The sequence below is a fragment of the Marmota flaviventris genome, chromosome 9 (assembly GCF_047511675.1).
Source record: "Marmota flaviventris isolate mMarFla1 chromosome 9, mMarFla1.hap1, whole genome shotgun sequence".
NCBI classification, from domain to species: Eukaryota; Metazoa; Chordata; class Mammalia; order Rodentia; family Sciuridae; genus Marmota; species Marmota flaviventris.
The window spans coordinates 107,023,629-107,044,600 of record NC_092506.1 but is presented as its reverse complement, the minus strand read 5'-3'; the positions used below and the strand labels follow the sequence as shown (position 1 = coordinate 107,044,600).

The following is a 20,972-nucleotide window of genomic DNA, read 5'->3' as shown; positions in this document are numbered from 1 at the left end:
CGCACGCCCCTCCCCGCCCCAGCCCTGTAAATTGCCGCGAGCGAGTGAGCGCCTGGGTTCGTTCATTCCCGCGCCCCACGTCTTCAAGCTGCGGGGATCCCCCCACAGCGTGGCCGTCTCTCTGAACTTGGGCTTTCGGCTCTCTAATTCGATGGGGGAAGGTTTTTCTCCGCCGCAAACGCACAACCCCTTCTCTCTCATTTCTTAGCCACCTGCCCCCAGATCTGTTTCCGGGTTTCGTGGTCTCCCCACCGGGACTCTTTGCCCTTCCTTAAGCAATTCAGCTGGCAGCGGTAAGGGACCAGGTGTCTGGGGCCTTCTGCTCTGCAGGGATTCAGGCAGAATCACAACCTGATCCTTAAAAGGTTCAGTGCCAGGACAGACTCGCGGGCTGTTCCTCACTAACCTTCCGCTCACATCCTACCCCTCACAGCTCATCTCTAATTCAAATACCTAAGTGACTCCCTCCTTCTCGGACGGCGCTTCCATCCTCTCCGGTCCCAGTTCTCACCGAGAGCTAGCGGATCTGCGTCCTGGCACTCTTCCTGAGCTTGTGGTTCCCGGGCGAGGATGCTTTTTAAGCTCTCCCTGCCCCATATAGAGCCGCGCTTGCGCGTCGCGAGAAACTTGGGCAGAGAAAAATTCGTGCAGCAATTTCTGCTTCCCGAACTTGTTGCGCTTCTGTCCTGCAACTCTTCCAATACCCCACGGGCTACTGATATTTTAAAAGTGAGTGTCCTCGGGTTGTGTGTGGAAATGCTCATTCTCAGTGCATTTTGGGTTATGCAGATTTTTAGTAAGGTTAAGGACAATGGCCTTAGTTATATGTTAATAGATTTATGACTGAGGTTAAAGGGGTTCTGGGCGTGCACCTGTTTGGGGACTGTTGAGGTGCGGTGAAGATCTGATCGCCTTGAGCGTTATCCCTCTTTTCCCCCTGCAAGGTCTCCTATTCTGTTACTGGGTTTGCAGTCTCTTTAGATAATAAAGGGCTCGCCGGGCGAAACTGGGAACGACCACGCGTTTCCGGGAACCGTTTGTTCTCTTGTCCTCCAACGCGCAAGCCTTCTCCCCTCCGCCCTAGGCAATTTCCTATTCCCGTAGAAGTGAACTGGGCTAGTGACCTTTCGTTAACAGATTTCTTCTCCCCACCCCGGTTTTTCTGTTTTCAATCGTTTGATTAATGGTATTGAGTCCCACCTACATGGAAAAGTTCACCGCAAATGCCATTTTATCGCTCCGAACCGCTGGAGGGAAAGGAATCTCTTGATGTTTGGAATACGAGATTTTACTAATGAATTGTGTGACAACACTGTCATACTCAATACACTTTATCAAATACAGCAGCCGTGCTGAAGGCGACCTCGGCTTTTGATTTTCCTTTGGCTTCTGGTTGTATCTTTACGCATGTGAGCCCAGGAAGACTGGAAAAGAGTGACTGTGGCTGGTCGGGTTCCAATGACGAATAACAGTATATAGACTACAGTGGGGTGAGCTTGGGTTACTTTTAATCTTAAAGATCCTTTTGGGTCTAAGTTCTATGATCCTATCAATGTGGCAATAGGCTTGAATACAAACAACAATAGTGTTATTGAGAAAACTTTATATAAGGTAACCATGAGTGCCAGAGTGAGAGATTTACCCAATCTGTATCATTTAGGAGGCAAAATTACTATTTCTAAAATATAAACGCCATATAGTGTTCTGGAATCAATCCGAAAACTTGTAAGTTACATATGATCAGCATTATGTTCCCCTTTCACAGATGAGGAAATTGAGGTTTGACAAGATTGAAGAATTTATCCATGAAATGTGGGCTAGCTAAGAGCCAAAGAGGGAAAAATATCTCCTCTAACCCCCTCCTTCCCTTCTTTTCTCATGCACTTCATTGTCTTCTGGTAACAATGAATCAGTTGGCATTTTGCCTCACTTCATAAGAACACTACTCTCATTTCTTTAGATCCTGTAGATGTGGCTATTAAAAGCAAATTCAGGCTTAGATATCTTCCTTCCATCTCTGTTCAGTTAATGACAGGACCCTTTCTCCCCCACCCTGTGTGTTTGTGTTTTGCTGGGGACAAACCAGGGCCTCCTGCCTGCTAGCCAGGTGCTCTACCACTGAGCCATATCCTCAGCCTGACAGTACCATTTAAAGAAGGATTTACTTATAGCAAATGCTTTACAATAAAACAAAAGACTTGGTTTGAGAGGAAATAAGTGTTTCATGAATAAGAATGTCGGGGTAACCTGGAAGGGAAAGTAAATATACAAGAACATGGAGGCAAGGGAAAAATACCAAATTCTTCTAATCCCAGGAAGAACAACCACTAATGGGATTTAAGAAGAATCTTTAAAGTGAGTAGTACTGTTGTATATTTGGGGAAGGATGTAGTGTATGTATGTGTATGTGTGTGTGTGTGTGTGTGTGTGTGTTAAATTAGATGATGAATACAGACTCAAAAGTACCAGGCACTAATTTTTTCCTTCTCTGGTCTTCACAAGAGACCAGGGCTTTTTCTGGGTCCATACAGAGCAGAATAAATTTATTTCTTTTTTAAAATTTTTAAAAAATTTATATATGACAGCAGAATGCATTACAATTCTTATTACACATATAGAGCACAATTTTTCATATCTCTGGTTGTATACACAGTATATTCACACCAATTCATGTCTTCATACCTGAACTTTGGATAATAATGGTTATCACATAAATGTATTTCATAACCTTTTGTTTTGAAAAAAAGCAGGCAAATTGGAAACACTGTTAGCATAAACACAGCTCTACCTGATTGGAGGCAGAATGAGTCCTGGAGTCCAGGTTTAATTCTTGAGAACTAAGAATAGGAAGATGGTTGGTCCCCTCATCCTGGTCTCTTTATGGATGGCTGTTCCTGGCTGGAATGAAAGGGAAGGGAAGAGTACAAATTGCAACACTGGCCTTGCTAACCAAGGCATGGTTCTCTCACGAAGAAAAAACAAAAACAAAAAAACCCTGAGATTGGTGACAAATAATCCAATAGCAAACTTCTCTCAGTCCCATCTCTCCTTCTTTTTTAATATAAGGGGTTAGTGATGATGGTAGAGGATAGATACAATTTAGTCTCAATTTAATGTAACATGACAGCACTTTTTGTTTTTGGCCTTCAATGCTGATCAAAGCCTCCATAGGCTGAAAAGGTATTTTGTCTGAATTACCCAGGCTTTTGCCTCAACTCAGTTTCACTTCATGGTGAAGATCTGACAAAACTATATTCATTACAATATATTACAGGAAGACACATAAATTTGATTTTGGAGTGACAAACGCATCTTCAAATAGCTAAGATAGGCAAGTCATCCCACATTGAATCCCAAATATAATATTCCCCCCCCATATTTGTCACTAATGTTTTGCTTCTGATAGACTTCATTTCATAGATTCTCAGAAAGAGATTCTTGCTAATATTCCTGCACACATAAGAACATAAGAAATGGAGTTCAGCATGGTGGTACATGCCAGTAATCTCAATGACTTGGAAGGCTGAGGCAGAGGAATTGCAAGTTCAAGGCCATCCTGAGCAACCCAGTGAGACCTTGTTTCAAAATAAGAAATAAAAAGAGCAGGCATGTAGCTCAGTAGTAGAGTGCTCCTGGGTTCAATCCCCAGTACTACAAGGAAATTAAAAAAAAAAAAAAAAAAAAGAAAAGGAAAGAAAAAGAAAGAACAAAAGAAATGGGTAACCTGCCCAGTATTAGCTGACAGTGACCCTAATAATTTAAATGAAATCCATGTCACCATTTCAAGAAATAGAGAGCTGACTTTCTTGGATGTATTTGATAATTAGAGATACAGGGATGTGGAAAGGCAGAGCCAGCAGAACACTTTCTGGTGCTAAGAGAATTTGTGCAATAAACATTTAGTTGAAGGAGTGACTACCTAGTCTTCCTGATTTTAATTCAATATACAGGCAAAAATAATGAGTTGATTGGAATATTTTACATTTCATATTTTTGTTATTTTTTTCATCACATTTTAAAGAGGATGTTGATAAGCTAAAATTCATTCAATATACAGGAATCTGGATAGTAAAGATTATGGAAAACATCAAATAAAGGACTGAGCTTTTTAGCTTGAAATAAAAAGGCTTGGGGTGGGGAGGAGGGGGAGGAGGTTAGCTATGGCAGCTACATTTGAATGGCTGCAGGGTTATTAATTATCTAGGAGTATATCCAGCCATGCTAAAGATGTTACTGTGTTTCCAGGGAAGAACCTGGAATAATATTTGAGTACTTCTATAGCCCTGGTACTTTGCTATCCAACAACAAAACAGGCTAAATCCACAAAACACCAAGCACCTTTTTACTACAAATGTTTAAGCCATGGTTAGAAGGCAAAACTTAAGGGACTCCCTATTACACAGTTCTCCATCATTGGAAAGTTGGGCTAGATATCCTATATGATATTCTCTCTCTCTCTCTCTCTTTCAGTGCTGGTGATCAACCCAGGGTCTTGCACATACTAGGCAACTGCTCTTTCACTAAGCACACCCCCTCCACCCTACATTTCATGGGTCTTCTTAACCATTAAGAGCCCAGTATTCTATTTTATTTTTGTAGGAAAGGAACAGTAATTTCCAAGTTATTAAAATTATTTATCATCTTACTATAAGATTTCAGTTCATATATTAGTTTAAATGAATATATCCATAGCAATGAGGATTAAGAAAATAGGAAAGAGAAGAAAAGAAATGACCCCTAGTCTTTTTCATTCATTAAACAATTTCCAACACCTCCTTATAGAAAACAAAGTGATGTTCTTTTAGGTTAAGAACCAAGATACAGTCAGGAGAAATTGTCAGCATTAGAAGAGACATTTGACAAAGTCTCATTCCTTCATTTTATACATGTAGGAAGTTAAATATCAAATATAATGTGAGCCTTGCAAAGTCACATAGACAGTGACAGAATTAAGACTAGAAGCCAGTTTTAATTATCATACTTACCAGTAACTCATGTTGTTGTGATAGGTTATGGTAGGGCTATTGTCATCATGTCACATGGAGAAGATTTTTCATAGTGATTTTGGGTATAAAGTGTTTAAAAATTGTAGCTGAAAATTATTTAATAAAATCTTTGATCCACTCTTGAAAACCCTTCTGAATAAGAGCAATCCAAAACTTGAATCAGCTCTTCTGGGAGATACTGAGTCCCTGTGACCAATTCCATTCAAAACTAAGCTGAATAACTACTTGCTGGGATGTTTCAGAAGATATTCTTGGATCGATCCAATAGGATGAACCAGATGATTTTTAAAAGACCTTGAGTTTTGCCAGGCATGATGGTGCAGGCCAATAATCCCAGCAACTTGGCAGGCTGAGGCAGGAGGATTGCAATTTTGAGGGCAGACTCAGCAATTTACCAAGGCCCTAAGAAACTTAGCAAGACCCTTTCTCAAAATAAAAAATAAAAAGGGCTAGGGATGTGACTCAGTTGGTTAAGTGCCCTGAGTTCAATATCTACTGCAAAAAAAAAAAGAAAGAAAGAAAAGAAAAGAAAAAAAATTGACTTCAAGTTTCCACTTTTCTTTAATCTAAAATATTTGACTTAATCTCTCTTAATTACAGATGAGACAAATGAGAAAGACTGCCTATTATTTGGTGAGTTACAGAATTAATACTTTGAGAGGTCAAAAATTTAATTCCAGTGAATATTTAGGATTGAGATGAAAATTCAAAATGATTTTTGTTTTTACTCTCCATTGTATTTTCTGGTTGCTATCCCCCCTCCCCTACATTTTATTTATTCTTTCCTTCTCAGAATTCCTAGTGCACACCTCCAGACAATCTGCCTCCATGATTCCATTCATAACAACTCCACGAGTCTTCTCATACTGCTCCCTTGTAATATTGAAGAGCCACAGCTGGATTTGGCATCATGGCCATTGGTGAGATGGCTTGGCTTAGAGGCCTAAATTCTAATCCTGGCTTTACCAATGATAATATTACTTTTCTTTCGTGGCATTTGAAAAATGAGGAGAATACCCAATTAATGAGTTAAAATGGTGAGGGGATGAGAGATTAGAGCTGTGAAAGTACTTAAGGTGAGATCTTGGATGAAAAGATCTAAAGGAAGATAATTAACTACACTAGAGATCAAAACATATCAATGATAAAGTCCTTTCTGTCAAACTTCACAGGACTACAGCTGTTACTATTTGTTAAGGAACAGGTGAGTCTTGTGTTCTCATCACATCATTACCAAGAGGTTATTGTGTCTCAATATTTTTTGTGATACTATAGATTGAACCCCAGGACTCACACTGCTAGGCAAGTGCTCTACAAGTGAGTTACATCTCTGACTCTTAATTTTTTTTAATAGCTTCATCTTATTTTCTTTTTGTCATTGTCCCACTTCTTGGGCTAAGGGAGGATTTGTAAGCCCTGAATGAAATAGGATCTGGAAGGTTTCACTAAAAATGTTTCATTAGGAGTACTCCTTTATCCCCCTAGTTCCTATCCTATCTACTTCCGGTCTCAGGTTTCTGTTATACCATTTTGTGACAGATATTATGTTATGATGGAAGGAATATTAGAGTTCAAATTCATGGAGACCTTTTTTTTTTTTTTTTTTGGTACCAGGAATTGAACCCAAGGGTGCTTAACCACTGAGCAACATCCCCAGCCCTTTTTATGTTTTATTTTGAGACAGGGTCTTGATGAGTTGGTTAGGGCCTTGCCAAGTTGCTGAGGCTGGCTTTGAATTTGCAGTCCTCTTGTCTTGGCCTCCTGAATAGCTAGGATTACAGGTGGGTGCTATGGTACCTGGCCAGAGACCCTCTTAAGACAAAGACTCTCTTAAGTGACAAAAGAATTGCCTATGATTCCAGTCTGGAATATGTCATGGGAAATCAAAAATTTAGGTTTCTTTCTGAAGCTTCTTAAAGAAAATTTTAGCTTAAAAAACCCACACTTTATGAATAAATCTTTGTGACAAGAATAAGTAAAAGAACTGTTTTAAATTATTGATGAATATTATCTTTGGAGATTAGCTGAACATTTCTAACATTTATTCTCCTCCTAGCTTCCCTGGCTACAGTTAATGGAGTAATTGGGTGTACTTGTCAATATTCTAGCCAGAAGTTAAGAATGACCAGTAGTCTTCGTTCCTTACAGTGCTTGTTTGGGGATGGGAAATGAGCCACACACAACAATGGGAATAGGGATATATGGGTGCTCCCTGAGTTTCAAATGGGAATAATTTCAAACTAAAAGCAAAAAATGAAAACCTGTAGGCTTGTTCTGCTCTCTTTCCATTTATCCCTTTCAACTCCAAAGCTCTCTATTTTTAATTATTATTTATTTTTTGCGGTGCTGGGTATTGAACCCAGGGCCTGTATATGCTAAGTAAGTGCTCTATCATTGAGCTACACCCTAGTCCTCTATTTTTAATTTAGAAAATTTGGGTTTTATCATTTATCACACATTATTTAAAGAGGTCATGGTTCTATAAGGATTATTATTTTTTTTTAAAAAGAGCAGTCCCTATTTCCTTCCCTGTTTTCTTTATTGCAGAGGCAACTACTTTCCATACTTTCCACTTTGGGCTGATAATTTTGATGGGTACTGGCACATTTCTAAGTGATTTCACTGAATTGCTACTTTCTGGGATTTCTATGTTAGTAATTATCTGGTACTTCATACTATGAAAGACAAAAACTTCATTTTCTTTCTCCTTTGCTCCCTCTAGGCATGTGGACCCTCTCCATCTCTCCTTCCAGTGTCCTTATTTCAGATGACTATTATGGTAGGCATATGCAATTCTCAGCTAAGTCAGCTAATCAATGACTTTACTGCAAGACTTTTTCTTTTCTTTTGAATGGATATTTAGTTGTTTTTAATTTTTAATGTACTTATGACTAATTTAATCCCAAGCTCTTCACTACTTGTGTAGATCCCATTTCTAAGATATTCATATATTCACTTCATTTTCCTGAAGAAACAAAAACTGTCCCCAAACCTGCTCTGGCCTCTGTGCCAATTCATCTCTCTTTCCCATCATCCTGTGGATTCTTTTCATCTTATTTTTCCCTTTTTTACTTCTTCTTTTTGGGAAAGCGTGGACTACTGTGTTTCCTAAGAATCGGTACCTGGAAGGTAAATATTTACAGATCACCCACGTCTGGAAAAAAAATCTTTAATCTCATGCGTTGTTAGTATTTTGGCTAAGTACAGAACTCTAGTTGGAAATCATTTATGAATACTTCTGAATAATTTTGAATGTATCACTACTGATTTTTAGCTTCTAATTGTTATCATGAAGTCTAAAGTACTTCGATTCTTGGTGTGCTGTTTTATTTATTCATTTATTTATCCTCTTTGGAAGCTATAGGGAACTCTCTTTGTAGCCAGTGTCCTGAAATTTTACAATTATATGCCTTGCTTTCAGTCTATTTCCACCCATGGTTCTGGATACTTAATAGGCCCTTTCAGTGTGAAAAGTTTTGGGCAATTTTCTTGAATTAATTATTTGATAATTTATATCCCTCTTTTCTGTGTTTGTCCTTTATGGAACTCTTTCATTATTTAGATTATTATATTTGGGATTTATTCTCTAAATTTCTTCTTTTCTCTTCATTTTCTCTACTTTTGTTCTGATTGCCCTTTTGCTCTGATTTCTGGGAAGGTTGCTCCCTGTTATTTCCTAATCTTACTTTTGAGCTTTTAATTTCTGCTACCATAGTTCTAATTTCTAAGATCTCTTTCATTTTCCTTGTTCTCCCCACCTCCTTTTAAAAGATATCTTGGGTAATATGCTCAGATGTTTGGAAATTCCAGTTGTCTGCTTATATTTATGTGAGAAACAAACAAACAAACAAACAAACAAAAAACTGATAGAAAACTAGGAGTTCAGGGGTAGGATTTATTGATTATAAGCTTTACTGTTGGGATAATATGGATGAATTCTTTAGTTGTAGAACCTCTGAAGAGTTTTAGGTTTTTTCTTTTAGGCTGGTCAGAGTCCCCAGGGAAAATTTTTCTGACCTCCTGCTTGTGGAGTAAAGTCCCAACCTTCTGGGAGCCATGGTCTCTGTATTTGGAGCACACACATTCACTATTGCTTTAGTACTATGCCTCCTCAACAGAGCCAGTTGTCCCTTACTATAGAGACAGTTCTGCCTTCTACAAAAGGTAGAATTATCTTTCAATGAGGCAGTGGATGAATGGGGATTGGCTGCATGGAAACTGGGGAACAGATCTAAAGGTCTGTCTGCTCTTAAACATACCTTTATCCAATCCTTTATATAATTGGACCTGTCTCACCTCCATTCCCCTTATTTCCAGAGGTAATTGACAACATCAGTTCCTAAGTCTTTTTTTTTTGTAATTTTTTTAGTTGTATATGGACACAATATCTTTATTTTTATTTGTTTATTTTTATGTAGTGCCGAGGATCAAACCCAGGGCCTCACGCTTGCGAGGCAAGTGCTCCACCACTGAGCCACAACCACAGCCCAGCATTTTTCGTCTTAATGTGTCTCATTGATTCTTGGTCCTCCCTTTTGCTTAGAGTTTAGTATTTTTGGAGTCTGCCAGTTTCTTTTTAGCAACTCATCCACCTGCCTTCCAGTTTTCAGAATTTTGTTACTATTGCTACTCTTCCTTTTCTCCCTGTTTTTATATGTTTATGCCTTTAAAAAATGCTTTACTATAATTCCAGTGGGTTCTTGTCAAGCAAAGGAAATGTGTGTGTATTTTGTCTACCTTATCTACCCAGAAGTCTTATGATTTGAATTTGATGTTATTTTATTTTGTCATTTATAGTAAGCAATGGAAGTATTGCTCTGATGAAGATGTTGATCTTTTACTTTGATATTTCTTTTATGAAATTGAATTGGTTGAGGTACAGGGGAATTTCATTATCACCAGAACAGACTAAAAGCAGGGGAAATAAGAAAAGACTTCACCTTCTGGTGACAGGGTAAGGACAGGAGGCAGAGCTATCAAGACTCTTGGAAGTGATTTTTGATAGTTGTCTGGATGGCACAAAATGAATTACAAGTTAATTTTGGAGGAGTTGCCACCAAGGACAGAATACATATGGGGTCCAATTACTTGGCACAGAGATCTTCAATGGTTTTATTCAGTGTGTTCTCTACTTTTCTCTGTCTACAGGAAGGAAGAAAAGAATAGCCTTTCCTACCTCATGGTAAGTGATGCAGTACCAATGGCTTGGGAGCAGGGTTGAGGGCATTGGAAATTGTCCGTCCTTAAACATCTTTGTCTGTGGAAGGTCCTCAAGAGTTCTGTAGAATGTTCTTAGAAATTTCAAGCCGAGGGAATTTATGTTATAGTAAACCTTCTATATTTGGGGGTTTTATATCTGTGGACTCAATCAATTGCTTATTGAAAATATTTGATCTCTACAAATATTGCATGTGTATAGAACATGTAAGCCTTTGTTTTCTTGTCACTATTCCCTAAATAACACGGTATAACAACATTCACACAACATTTACATTGTATTAGGGAGATATATGTATAGATAAACTAAGATGATTTAAAGTATACTGAAGGATGTGTGTGTTGCAGCTTGGATGCAAATACTATGTCATTTTATATAAGGACTTGAATATTCATGAATTTTGTTATTGGCGTGGGGGGGGGTTTCCTAGAACCAATCTCCCTTGGATTCTGAAGGGTGACTATATTTAATTTTTCTTAGGCTCAGATTAATTTGAGACCTAGATACCTAACTAACTGAAGAGAGGAGAGCAACAGAAAGGATAAATGGAAAGCAATACACAGATGTACAGACACATAGACACACACAGACACACACACACACACACACACACACAGAGGCTCCTGAAGAGAATGCAGCAAACAGGGCAGGCAGAATTGGAAGGTGACCAATTAAGACATTAAGTGTTTTGTGACACATGGACGCATCTGTATTTTGCCCTGATAACAAGACCATCAGCTCATTTTCAGAGGGCTGCTGCCTTCTTCAGCTCAATCCTCAGATCAAAGCAAAACTGTCTGCTTGCATTTTTCAATCAGAATGGAGATGCTAATTTATACTCCTTAATGTGTGATGGTAAGAGACCCCTTCAATTAACTGAATTCTATAGCCAGGAAAATAAAAGGTATACAAAGAGGTGCAGGCTGGAAGAGCCGAAATTCTCATTAAATCAAAAGGTCCAGTATTCATTACCTCATGCATCTGATGCTAAACACTAAATATGGGGATCATCAAAGGAGATTTAATGGGTTAAATTGAGAATATAATCTAATTAAAATATTAGACATGGCTAAATAGTTCTTTGATATTCATCTAAAGCTTTCATTAAAAATAGGTGCTTGAGGTTTGTGACATAGGAGATTACCAATTTTAAGTAGAGACAACAAATTTAGGGACCTCATGTGCACTACTTCAAAGTGTCACCATTGTGTGGAAGCAGGGGGAATGGGAAAAGACTCCAGTGCCAGGTGACAGGGTGGGGATATGAGGCAAGGCCAGTTGGGCTTCAGTATACTAATTTTGAAAGATGTCTGCATGTCAAAAAATAAAGTATAAGATTAAATTGAGAGATGAGTTTGTCACTGAGGAAAGAGTATGTGTGGGGTCCAAATTATTTAGCCCAGAGATCATTGTTGATTTCATTTGATGTCCTCTACATTCTTCTGTGTAGTCAGTTTCCCAAAGGATGATTGATCATGTTTTCTGGGTTTTAAATTTTGGACAGTTATTTTCCCTATTGCCACATTCACACCACAGTTATACTTAATGTTAAACATCTATTGCAAAACTTGGGGACCTCAGTGACAGAGGTTATCCCAAGAAATCAGGCCCAATATTAGGGTCATTCTCCCTGAGATGCCAGTTCAGTAAAAGAGTATTTATAAAATCTTATCAGAAATATGCAAGGATTCACTAAATACATTTGCCTGGAATGCTCACATCATCATAATCCTCTCAACCTGTTAGGGCTATTTAATAGCGGAAGACCATTTATTCAGCTTATTGAAAATTAATTACTTACATTACATAGGTTTGCAAGGGGAAAATGGAAAAGGAATGGAGAGGCAGCTAGGGAGATAAACCCTGTCCACCAAATTCTTTTTTTCCTCTCTTCATAGTTTCCAAAGAGCCCCTCTATTGCAGGGTAGAGAGAGCTGGGAAAAAAAAAAATCTGTTCTTTTAGCATCTTGCTTCCTTTTGTAAGGCATTGTTTTCATAACATTTTGGGAAGGTCCAGCTTCCCAGTTATTTTACTGAGCCAAAATTAAGTAACCAAACATGAAAAATGTGAATGCTTCAGACTGGCGAGTAATTTAGAGAATTAAAATTCCATCAAAAATCTTTTGCTAAAAAAAAATTAAAAAATAAAAAAGCTTTCCATTGATACATATCTATTTAATTAGGAAATTGAAACAGTTTGTATTTTCTCTATTCCTTTATGAGAAAAGAGGTGTGACTTTGCTTAATGAAGCTGGCAGGTGAGTAGAAACAAATACTGTACTTAGTCTAGAAGCAGGAGGGTGAGGGGGCAATTCTGAATATCAGATTTTCAGCTACTCTGAGACCCTACCTACTTCAGTATATTTAAAATGTGGAATATCTAAATATATTTATTAGAATGCACATTTCACCTTTATAGTGTGGAAATATTATTTTGTCTGATAATATAAACAATTTTGTATAATCATTGATATAGGTAGAGTGAGCACTATGTATAATCAAAATCCACAGTGATTCAAATTTTTCATTTTGTGCTACTCTCTTCAATTCGTTTCTTACTGGAGAAACAATGGAAGAGGCAAATGGTGTGTTGGTGTATCTTTTTGTCTCTCTGTTTTCACCTATTGACAACAGAAATTATGAAAATATAGTTAACATTAAGGAGCAGAAGCCCTGCAGTTATTCTGTGAGTACTTGAGAGTTGGATGAAATATGTATTTTTCAAGTCTTACTCTATTAGGTAAAAAGAATCTTTTAAAAAAGGCGTATTTAGGAGAGTGACCCTGATTTTTCCTTAAGAACTTTCCAAATGCTACTTCTAATAATATGTTTTGAAGCACATCTTGGAAGAGAATTAGCTAAACTTGTCCGGATATCTGTAGACTATCACCCAAATTCAATTCATTTTCTGCTATTTTTCAATAGGTAATTAGAAAAGAATCCCCCCTGAGTTGATCTAGTCTGCTATTGTAGGCCATTTGCTATCAACTCAAAGTTCTCAATTAGCTCCAGTGTTGTTATAATTACTGAACGTGTTTTCAAACAACTCCCAGTTAATAACTGTTGGGATGAAGAGTCATTTTCTCACTATAGACTAGACTGTGCACGCTCCTGCTTGCTGTGATGTTTTGACAATGATTCATTAACCAATAATAAGGCCCCAATTGGAACCATTAGGCATCAGTGCCTTTGCTAGGCTTACCTTTTATTTTGTTCCTCAATATTGTCTTTTCTTAACTTGTTTTCTGGATAACTCCCAAGAGACTCCTTATGATACAAAACAATATCAAGAAGACAGCTGTCATTAAATTCAGCTACTTGTAAAAAAAGCTCTCTTTAAGAGGATGCTCTTGTTGGAAACTCAAGATGGAAAAACACCATAAAAAAAGGAGACTGTAATAAGAGAGAATACATGGCTTACAGGGCCTTTATTTCTACCAGCTCATAGAGATTAGGCATAATTATACCATGTCTTTCAATGGCATATATAACATCTGGTCAAATACAGGCCCTCCCTCATTATGTCACTCAAGTTTGAAGTTCCTTGCTTTCTAATAGGCATATTGTCTTATTTTCTTGAGTATCTGAAACAGATAGGCTGTAAAATTGATCATGGATCCACTTGTGTTTATAATAGATGGATATTGTTGTCATCAGTACGATTTTAAAAAGGAGCAAAAAAGTATTCGTCATTCACTGTTTGTGGAAAATCTCTATCCTAGCCTTAGGATCTTGGTAGCTTAGCAACATTCTGCTGGGTCTTACAATTGTGAGATGACTTGGGGCCAAACAAAGGGCCATTTTGATGGCTCTTTCATTTCAACCTGAAATGTACAGCAAATATGTTTTATTTCTTTATCCAAAGTCATTTTAAATTCCACTTGGCACTGTATAAAGAATTCTGATTTTCTAGAGTCTTATGTACTGGATGGTAAAGACTGACCTTGGGGGCAAGGATCCTGTGAAATGTTTTGACATCAACTAAATCACTTCACCTGCTCCAGCTAAGTGTTGGGTTTTGACAGTATGTGTGAAAGTGTTGGAAGGATTTAACCATAAGTCTATTAACAGAAATACGGTGATGGGAAGTTTTTGAAAGAAAATGAAACAGTGTCTCTCTTACTGGTCAACATCCAAGTGTGAATTGCTCTTTATGTCTGTTATAACTTTATCAATGTGGTAAGGAAATTGCCAGACTGTACATATTAAAAAATTATTGGGCTTTGGGGTTGTGGCTCCATAGTAGAGCACTTGCCTAGTACTTGTGAGGCAATCCTCAGCACCACATAAAAAAAAAATAAATAGAAAAAGGGTATTATGTCCATCTACAACTAAAAAAAATTTATAAAAATTATCAGGTACACAGTAATGAATAGTTCAACAACTGAACTCAATGGAAATTTAGACCCCAAACTGAAATTCATACCAACTCCATGCTCCTTGACCACACAGAGAAACAAGAACATCTTTCCACAGATGAACAGTTAAACAGCACCATTTGTGGTGCTGTAAGACAGGGCATTGAGACCTGGATACTCTCTTAATACCTTCATTATGACTGATGGATTTCAGAGGTGCTGAACCTTTTCTGATCTCCACATTTCCTCTTCTGAAAAAGTGGCAGTTGAACAAGACAGACTCTTTCCAGGATCCAGGTTCTTTCAAGTTATTTGAATAGATAATGAAATATTTAAAAATCTTACCCTGTCCCTTCAATTATGAAAATAGGAAACTGTCTCTATATGCATCCTTTTATCTTCCAAAGTAAGTTTAAATTTAAAGCCATTTAGGAAAAAAATAATGTTTCTAGTCTTCACCATGTACCTTGAAGGGGCCTCTTTACAAATAAATCTTAGCAGAAGTTTGGGCTATGATTTTCCTGAACTAATTCCTCATATATGTTGATATTTTCCAAATACCACTGAAAGATGACTCATGAATTTTCTCTTTATATACTTGTTATCATTACAGACTCTCAACTCTAACTGCTTCCAGTCTGAAGAAAAAGTTACATATAGACACATCATGATATATATATATATATATATATATATATATATATATATATATATATAAAATTCACTTCCTTGTTGTATAATATATATACAACAAGGAAGTGAATTTCCAAAGCCAGTTCTTATGTAAAGATGGTGACCTAAATTTGTGTTAAAATTATCCATTTCTGAATATGCAATGCCCATCTAATATGAAAAAGAAGGTAAAAAATTAAAACTGCTAGTAACTAAGACTGGGAATTTTTATAATGCTTCCAAAGATAAAATAAGTTAAAATATTTATTCATATTTATATTCAGTAGTAAACTATGGAATGCTTTTGTCTTATCTAATATTATTAACTATGTGAAAATATACATTTGATAATATTTTAAGATATTTTTGATGGCAAGATGCCCATCAAATTTATGTACTCGGAGCAAGTGGCTTTGACAAAGTGTGTCTGAATTGGCATTTCTGGATTCAGTGGAGGATTTGTAACTAATATCTTGATGCTCTGTTAGAATGACATTGAATTTGTTCTATTTTAGTAGGCACATCCAGATGTACCTTCATTTTATTTTTTTCAATTTTATATGCTCTCCTTTGCTAAACTTGGAGATTTGAGTAATATTTTTGAAATGTTACCTCAAAATTTACTAGTGATTGGTCCAATTGAGTTCATTTTAGGAGAAATTGAAGGGTTTATGCTTTTCCTATCAGGTAGGTAAGAGATACACAAGTGGATGTATTTATTTCTGGGTAACAACAAGGTTTTCATTATTCTAAGTAAGAGCAGGTGTAGTTTACAAAATCAAAAGATCCAATGTAAACCAAAAGCTTTATTTTCTATTTATCAGTCCAAATTCTAATTGATTTGAAAATAAATAATTAAAACATGGCACCATAATCTGACTGGGGCCCTACTAAATCTGTATAAAGCAGATATGGACTGCAGGTACGTGTTAGGTTACTGTGCTCAATTTGTGTTACAATTAAGTTAGAGTTTCTCTCCTTCATATCTTTTCTCCGATTGTTTTTGGCTTCTACCAAATGTTGTCTATACAATGTGAAGGACTTTGAAAGCAGCCACAGCCTGTTTTTCCCTTTCGTGTCTACTCTGCAGTATTTCCAGCAGTGAAATTTCAGGTAAACTTTCTTTTCTTCGCTCATATGTTGGATTTTTGCTTTCCTTTGATGATTGATCAGTCAGATTTGATGATTTGGGTTTGGGGATGGTCTTAGCATATTCCAAAGCCTAAAAGCATAAAGATAAAATTTTACTTAAAATGAGAAATAAATAAGTCCTAGATTTCTTAAATTGAAGGCAGTTTTATGAAATGTTTATTTATAACATAAGTAGAGATGATTGCCACAATATGGGAGGAAATGGAAAACACAAACAAGGCAAGTTTAAACACCCAGTTTAAACAAAATAAATTAGCCACAAAACATTATGGTGTGGGCATAAACCGAGGAGTGGGATAGCTGGGTCAAGTGGTGGTTCTATTCAAGTTTTCCAAGGAATCTCCATACTGCTTTCCAGGTTGGTTGCACTAGTTTTCAGCCCCACCAGCAATGTATGAGTGTGCCTTTTTCCCCACATCCTCACCAACACTTATTATTGTTTGTAATAGCTGCCATTCTGACTGGAGTGACATGAAATCTTAAGAGTAGTTTTGATTTGCATTTCTCTAATTGCTAGAGATGTTGAACATTTTTTCATATATTTGTTGATCAGGTGTATCTCTTCTTTTATGAAGTGTCTGTTCATTTCCTTAGCCCATTTATTGATTGGATTTTTTCTGGTGTTAAAGATTTTTGAGTTCTTTATATATCCTAGAGATTAGTGTTCTATCTGACTTGCATGTGGCAAAAAATTGATTTTTTTTTTTGCCACATGCAAGTCAGATAGAACACTAATCTCTAGGATATTGATTCCCCAAATGTAGGCTCTCTATTCACCTCACTGATTGTTTCTTTTGCTGAGAAGAAGCTTTTGTAGTTTGAATCCATCCCATTTATTGATTCTTGATTTTATTTCTTAAGCTATGAGTTAAGGAAGTCAGGGCCTAATCAGACACGATAGAGATTTGGGCCTACTTTTTCTTCTATTAGGTGCAGGGTCTCTATTCTAATTCCTAGGTCCTTGATCCATTTTACACTTTGAGTTTTGTGTATGGTGAGTGTTGAGTGTCACAGACAAGTCAAGATGGTGCCTGGCACTTTGCCAGAGGGAGTGGTTTGTGAAGTAATGCCAGCGAGCCCTTGAGATGTGGAGATTCCTTAATGACTGACTGCTGTATCTAGTTTATGTTAATTAAGTTAAGTTACGTGTAATCATTAAGATGATGAGGATTCCTTATTGGTTGACTGCTGTATCTAGTTTATGTTAATTAAGTTAAGCTGTGTGTAATTAGTTGGGTATATATACTTCTCTGTCCCGTAATAAAGCGGCTCCCGCTATATCAACCTTCACAAGTTGCTTGTCACCCCCCCCTCGTTATTTTGCCCAGCCAGACGCGGCAGGTGAGAGATAGGGGTTTAATTTCATTTTGTTGCATATGGATTTCCAGTTCTCCCATTTGTTGAAGACGCTATCTTTTTTCCAATATATATTTTTGGTGCCTTTGTCTAGTATGAGATAAATGTATTTATGTGGGTTTGTTTCTGTGTCCTGTATTCTGTACCATTGGTCTACAAGTCTCTTTTGGTGCCGATACCATGCTGTTTTTGTTACTATTGCTCTGTAGTATAGTTTAAGATCTGGTATAGTGATGCCACCTGCTTCACTCTTCTTGCTAAGGATCGCTTTGGCTATTCTGGATCTCTTATTTTTCCAGATGCATTTCATGATTGCTTTCTCTAGTACTGTATGAAGTCGTGCATGGTATGACTCTACTTTGTGTACAACCAGAAACATGAAAAATTGTACTCTGTTGTGTACTATGAATTGAAATGCATTCTGCTGTCATATATAACAAATTAGAATCAATGAATCAATCAATCAATAAAATATTATAGTGTGGGGGAAAAAGTTGGATAATGATGCATACAGCTATTGTGTCTTCTGGAAGTTTTCTTCACAAAACTGAGTGTCAAGTGTTTGAAAATAGGTCTCTCATGTGTTGGATCTACTTAGTCTCTGGCAATCTTATTAAAATCAGCTTCTGGTAGGGATATATTATCAAAATTTTGTACCTAAGGAGGACTAGTTATAGCTTGAGACTAAAGATATCACTATAGCTGATGTAAAACTGAGCCTCCTTTATTAGACCCATTATTCTTATTCCTAGGTTCTTAGAACTCTGAAAAGCATTAGAGAATGATTTTTTTTTTCTTTACTATATCTATAGAAATCTAGATGCTGGAAAAAAATGCAGTCTTTTTTTTCAGTGCTGTCAGTTCTGTCCAGTGTTATGATAAAAATGAGACTACTAAATATGATTTCTAAATCTGACTTTGTATCACTTTTGTATTTTAATTTTTGTATTTTAATTAGAGTTCATGCTGAAATGTGAAAGAATAGGTCCTATGAGGGGGAAAACATTCTAAAACACAGAAAAAAGTTCATACTTCTCATGTATGTGGGTGAAATATACAGGAATTTCTAATTATAGATTTGTTGCCTTGAAGCTCTTCATGAAAATATGACAGATTGGAGAAAAAAGAAGTGGCACCATGGAAACTCAGTCGAGAGGACTGAGGTCTTCAAGGTCTGAGGAAGAAGGCAAAAATAGAAAATACCCTGGTCTGTGAAAGAGAACAGGAAGTCCACATTCCTGGAGGCTGCACAAGATCACTTGGCTCTCTTGCAAAGGGTGCCTGTCCTTCCTCGGAAGGGGCCCATCAACTGAGGTACAGACCTGCCCTGGGGAGCTCTGTGACTCCACAGCACAATTTACTCAAACCACGACTCCTGGTTGGATGACATCTGAGAGGGAGAACATTCTGTATTTCTTGAAATCATTTTTTCTCCCTAGAGGAACCTGTATATTACAATCCATATAGAAGAGTGTAGGAAAATGAACGTGAGAAAAACAATGAAGGATTTTTCTTTGACACATGAGAATTAAGAGACACTAATTCATTTGGAGCTTATTTCAATAATAGAGAATGAAACTGACAATTAGGATTCCAAGTTTCTTCTAAGAAATCACCTTATTAATTTTTATGTGTGACAAACTTAAAATACTATACTTGGAAGGAAAGATGTGGAGACAATGAACTTTAGGAAAATAAAAAGGTTAACCTTACAGCACTGAGTGTGAGCGCATACACATTTGTGTGTGTGTGTGTGTGCGCGTGCGCGTGTGTGTAGACATGCATGGACTGTATTGCTATCACATCAATATCTACAGATGATGGGCAGCTGCAGGAATGGCAGCTGCTAAAATGCATCTTGTGTGCCAAGTTACATGGGCTGGGGTTGTGGCTCAGTGGTAGAGCACTTGACTTGCACATGCAAGGCCCTGGGTTCGATTAAATAAAATGAAGGTATTGTGTCCAACTATAACTGAAAAATAAATATTTTTTTAAAAAAGTAACAAAAGCTTTCTTTTAATTTGGATCGAAAAAAATGTCTTGATGAGAATTTCTTACCTTCTGCCGAGGAATGGCTGATTTATTTTCAGTTTTTGCTGTTTGTGGTTTGGACAGAACAGACAGCGTCTTCATGTTGTATTCCTGTACTTGTTTTGCATATTCTTTTTGCTGTATTAATTTTTGCATCTGTTCAGAGAGACAGGGTTGTGATGAATCACAGATCCTGATGACCCTCTATGCTCTCTATTTAGAGTGACACTAGTTTAAGTGAGCTGGGCATATTCAATTGGCAGCACAGGAGACATGGGATTGCCACATGCAAGGTGATGGCAGTGACCTGGTTAAGCTAATGTTTCTCCTAGAGAGCCTCTGTGATGAGGAACATCACTGCAATAGCTCACTCAGTGTTCCCTTAACAGAGGCTAAATCACATTCAGTCCCTTCTTTGTTGCATTTACCCAATTTATTTTCATTTTTGCTTCCAACTTTGAACTATACTCTCTTTTTATGCCTGAGTGCAACTGCAGTTAAAGCACATTAAATGAAGATCTCCTTTCACTAGAGGAAAGAGAATAAAATGGATGCACTTCTCAGGGGCCAGGGAAGTTGTACCTAAGTGTCTTCTCTGTAGCCACTTTTCAAAATTATCCAGATAATTCTTTCTGGAAAGACCAACAACCATATAACACAAACATTCCCTTTCCCATACATGCATGTGTCCTGCTTCTCTGTGCAGACCTTCCAAACAAACTGAAGGGCAGGGGTGCATAAAACAATGCTGGGTGAGTGTTTTCATATGATAGTTAAAAAGTGTGTCTGGGCTTCTCTTTCATTACCCGTGCTGTTTCTGAAGGGTCTGTATTCAGTGTCAGGCATTGCATAGGGGCTCGATTCTGGGGATCATCTCAATGCAGTTTGGTGAAAAGACAGATGGGTGGAGTCAGGCCTGAAAAAAACTTACGTACAACTCACTCACTTTTTCTCTGACAGATTCCAAGTCAGGTCCTAGGCCTCCAAGCTTCACATCTCTTTTTTGATAACCTTTCAGCTTGGAACTCTAAAAACAACAAAGAAACAGTTTCTTTAAGAACTTGTGCTCTTCTCAGCAATAATAGGCACATAAGGGAAGAAGGAAAGTAAAGAATAGACGCCTGTGTGGATGGGGACATTTCTTGGTAACTTTTTCCATTTTAATGGTAGTAAGTTGGT

The 20,972-nt window shown here is 37.3% G+C and overlaps 1 protein-coding gene across 4 annotated transcripts in view; it reads right to left on the bottom strand.

Annotated features, from left to right (window-relative positions):
• Positions 1-2,636: 2,636 nt before the first annotated feature.
• The window catches only part of Jhy (junctional cadherin complex regulator), a 77,929-nt gene continuing 59,593 nt past the window's right edge, over positions 2,637-20,972 (bottom strand). For 3 of the 4 annotated variants that reach the window (XM_027930441.2, XM_027930442.2, XM_071616786.1), the window contains 3 exons: positions 20,740-20,820; positions 19,821-19,949; positions 16,048-16,476 (listed from right to left, as the gene is read on the bottom strand). In XM_027930441.2, the coding sequence (XP_027786242.2) occupies positions 16,279-16,476; positions 19,821-19,949; positions 20,740-20,820 (408 nt within the window). In that variant the 3' untranslated portion in view covers positions 16,048-16,278. Of the gene's footprint in view, positions 2,899-16,047; positions 16,477-19,820; positions 19,950-20,739; positions 20,821-20,972 lie in introns of those variants that run through there. The other variant, XM_071616787.1, reaches the window with a different exon arrangement.